General features: G+C 36.4%; 1 protein-coding gene across 1 annotated transcript; it reads left to right on the top strand.

The window, feature by feature from the left end:
* The first annotated feature begins 386 nt into the window (after window positions 1-386).
* LOC122071131 (peroxidase 5-like) lies at window positions 387-2803 on the top strand. Its single transcript, XM_042635421.1, has 3 exons — window positions 387-701; window positions 1478-1732; window positions 2070-2803. The coding sequence occupies exons 1-3, from the start codon at window positions 483-485 to the stop codon at window positions 2607-2609; spliced, it is 1014 nt and encodes a 337-aa protein (XP_042491355.1). The 5' UTR covers window positions 387-482; the 3' UTR covers window positions 2610-2803.
* Window positions 2804-4061: the final 1258 nt, after the last annotated feature.

Genomic DNA, 4061 nt, shown 5'->3' with positions numbered 1-4061 from the left:
CTACATTAAGTTCATCATTTTTTTACCTAGTCCCTTGTAATATATGTACTGCTCCTTTTTTCTTTTTTGGAAAAAGAAGAGATGCCACAAGTGCTCCATATTGGTTTCTATGAAGCATTGGAAGTAGCAAATATTGATAGAAATGAAAGGCAAAAGAGACCAACTGATCTCTCTAGTCTTAAGCCTCACAGTAGCGTGCATGTAATGTTATACACGCAAGGCATGAAAGATCAACTACTCTAGCCGAGGGGAAGACATGTAACTAACAGTCATGCATGAAGTACTGAAGAATGTTTCTGGAGCTAACATTAGCTGAAGGAAGAAACTTAACTACTAGTCATCAAGTACTGGAGAATTAATGCTCTATATATACTTGCCCTCCAAACTCAAACCAAGAACAAAGCTTTCACTTTATAAGTGGGTCTTACACCATTCAAGGCTTTGTGCTACAACTCCCTTCTAGAAGGCAATTTTTGGGCAACATGGTTCTGCTTGCTCAGGTTGAGCTTGTTCTCTTGCAGTTTTTTATGGTTCTGGTAGTGTTAGTGGTTAATGGAGGCCCCTTGGAGATTGGGTTTTACAATGAATCATGTCCCTCAGCCGAAGAAACTGTTAAGTGGGTAGTTGCCAGGGCTTATGAAAGTAAACCAGGCATAGCTCCTGGACTCATCCGCCTGCATTTCCATGACTGCTTTGTAAGGGTATGTTATTTTTAATTTAGTATTCCTTCTCCATAGAAACATAAGCATCCCTAACTATTGTTTCTGTTATAATTATAGTGAGGTCTACTTCCATCATTTTTGTTGGATTAGGAAGCACTTCATTCCAGGGTAAGTCAACTTGTGATATGGTGGGGAGGTTAGCCTTTAGTGCCTCTTTTTATCATATTTGGTGGGAGAGAAATAAAAAAGAGTGGACCCACTCTTCTCGTACTACTCTGTGAGTTTGAGGTCCGCATATAACCTCCCCATTTTTCCCTCCTACCCTGTCACCTTGAGAGCCAGGCATATTGCAGCTTCTTGAGATCTCCCCATCTAGTTTATGCCACCCATCTGGAGCATAGGTCCATGCACAAAGATGTATAGGTCCATCTAGTTTATGCCACCCAAGCAAGGACAGTGCATAGGTCCATGCACAAAGATTGACGGATTATGGCTAATTATAATAAGTATCAGCTATCAACCTGACACACCACTACAGATCGGCAACTTGGTTTTCTATTTTTAGAATATAATATTTATTCACAAAAAAAATATTTTATTTCATTCAGATTTTCTCAAAAGATGTATCCTCATCTGCATGTATTTCCATGCCTCAAAGGTTTATATGCATTTTATATTTGTAGATACTTATGTCTCTCCTTGGTACATATTATAACTCTTGCTCAAATCAGTCTCTTTAAGTATATATTGGTGTATATTTGTTACAAGCAAGAAAGTAAATCCTCACTAAAATTTGATATTTGTTTACCTTGAAGGGTTGTGATGGGTCTGTACTATTGGACTCAACCCCAGGAAATCCATCAGAGAAAGAAGCAGATCCTAACAAAAGCCTTCAAGGTTTCGAAGTAATTGATAAAGCTAAGGAAATGATCGAAGCTCAATGTCCACATATTGTCTCTTGCGCTGACATCCTCGCCTTTGCTGCTCGAGACAGTGCAACTCTGGCTGGGAAAATAGATTACCAAGTCCCGGTAGGGCGGTTGGATGGTAGAGTCTCTATAGCGAGTGAGGTATGTTATTGGTGAAGCCTGATCTCAGTCTAACGTTGTATCTTCTTTTTCTGCAACATTGCTTCTATGATCTTAGGAGCACTGGCATCCATGGCCTAAACGAAAGTGAAAAGACCTGTAGCTCATAGTTCTATTGAACATGTAAGTTATATTCGTATTAATTTCTCATGCGGAACCCTAGAAGGAATTCAATCACTACTAATTGGTATCTTTATTTATGCATCAATGATGATTGAGGCATTCACCATAGTTCTAGCTTTATGGCAAGCCCTTGTCAAATATATAATGGATTTGTGTTCTGTGTGTGATCACTTTTTCGTTTTTCTTCTGCTAACAGGTATTACTTAATATACCATCTCCACTCTTCAATGCCACTCAACTTGTCGCCAATTTCGCTGTCAAGAACTTAACTGCTGAAGACATGGTTACACTTTCCGGCGCCCATTCGATCGGCGTCGCACATTGCGACGCATTCATTAATAGGTTATATAACTTCAGTGAAACCAGTGATGTGGATCCAAGTCTCGACCCAATTTATGCTAAGTTTCTTAAGATCAAATGCCCTCCAAATGTTACACATACAGACCCTACCATTGTTCAATTGGATGCTTTGACACCAGAGACCTTGGACAACAAGTACTATGTGGGGCTAAAGCTTAACTTGGGTCTATTAACATCTGATCAAGCTCTGCTTACTAATGAAACCCTTGAAGCTATGGTGAACATGAATGCTTACCATCCTGAGGTGTGGGACTGGGCATTTGCTAAAGCTATGGTGAAGATGGGAGAGATAATTGAGGTTGAGACTGGAACTGAAGGAGAGATCAGGGTTAACTGTAGGGTCATTAATAGTGGTAGCTTTGCCTTCACTGATTAGTGATCAAGTCTTAACATCTCCTTCTGAAATGGCTAGTAGCCGATTTGATTGCTGAGATGATGACTTTTTTTATCTTTTTTTTTTGGGTGGGGGGTAAGAGATGAAGACTAGTTTCATATATAAATGAAGTCCCAAACTGGTAAAGTATTAAATAAACTACTTAATTAAGACTCTCTTTGATTTGATTTCTATTTGTATTTATTTTACTTATTTCTATTGTTACAAGTGTTTGGTATAATTTATAGCACTTATTTTTATTTATAATAAATTAGAATAAATCACAAATCACAAATTACTCTTAAGCTATCTATGATTTGTGGCAACAAATCATTTATGTTGATTTTTGCACTACCTTAAATGAGCAAGTTTGTTAAACTACTCAAACTCAAAGGTAAATAGGTAACTTCAGTATATTTTATACATTTCCAATAAAAAATCTCAAATCCATCTCTCTCGCTCAAAGCTCAAAGCTGAAGGTGAAACCTGAAACCTATTTTCTCATTATATAATCTATTTTATAAATAATAATCAAACGAATACTATTTGTAGTCCATAATTTATTGTTACAAATAATTTTTAAATATAGTTAATAAATACAAATAGAAATCATACCAAAGAGACCCTTAGGACCTAGGATTATTATTATTATTATTATTTTTTGGATAAAAAGGGACCTGGGATTTAATTCCATCTGTGCACCTGGACACGTGTATTACTTGTCTTTTCCCTTTCCTATGCTAGGACATAGCAATGTATATCATGAAAACTGGAAAATTAAATAAAAAGAGAGGAAAATGTGGCATGAAGATGACCTCCCAATGCAATAACTCCTCTTTGAACCAAAGAACCAGTCCGATGTGTTTTTTAATTTTTAAACATCTCTTTCTATTTTTTTCATGGTCAACCTTTTGTGAGAGTTTGGGAGATTTTATGCAATAGTGATTTTTATTTTGGTAAGTGTAGATGCAATGGTGGTTCACACTATCAAAACCATAATAAAAAGGAGAAAATATAATAGACGCTGAGTAATGATTTAAAAATTAAAAAGGTAGGTCATGGGATTGAAGTATTGGTCATAGAATTTAACATGTGGCCCTTGGGAGGAAGGGAGAGATTTATGTATTCTAGAGGTTTTTTTTTTCAAGGAAGTTTTCTTTATCATGGGTGAAGAGAATCCCATCATTGTGCATGAACTCATGTTTGAGATTTAAAATGTAACCGCAAGCGTACGGATCAGTGTAGCTACGGGTCGAACACAGAGAGAGCAGCCACTTTATTTTTTATTTCTTTTAATAATGAGAAAGTGAACTGATTAATGGTTGTGATCTAATTCTAATTACCGTCCTAAAAATAACGTCCTAACCATTCGTCATCTAAGAATTTAAAGACGCAAGCCACACAATTAAAATTAAATAAATAAATAACTAAAAGTAAACAACCCACGCAATTAAA

The sequence above is a fragment of the Macadamia integrifolia genome, unplaced genomic scaffold (genome assembly GCF_013358625.1).
Source record: "Macadamia integrifolia cultivar HAES 741 unplaced genomic scaffold, SCU_Mint_v3 scaffold_18A, whole genome shotgun sequence".
Taxonomy (NCBI): Eukaryota; Viridiplantae; Streptophyta; class Magnoliopsida; order Proteales; family Proteaceae; genus Macadamia; species Macadamia integrifolia.
The sequence above is the reverse complement of the archived record's forward strand: the minus strand, read 5'-3'. Positions and strand labels throughout refer to the sequence as shown.

Excerpts from the sequence above, each read along its gene's own strand:
- LOC122071131 (XM_042635421.1), top strand. The coding sequence starts at position 483 with ATGGTTCTGCTTGCTCAGGTTGAGCTTGTTCTCTTGCAGTTTTTTATG. Across the intron at positions 702-1,477 it reads TCCATGACTGCTTTGTAAGG|GGTTGTGATGGGTCTGTACT; the intron begins GTATGTTATTTT and ends TTTACCTTGAAG. Across the intron at positions 1,733-2,069 it reads GAGTCTCTATAGCGAGTGAG|GTATTACTTAATATACCATC; the intron begins GTATGTTATTGG and ends TTCTGCTAACAG.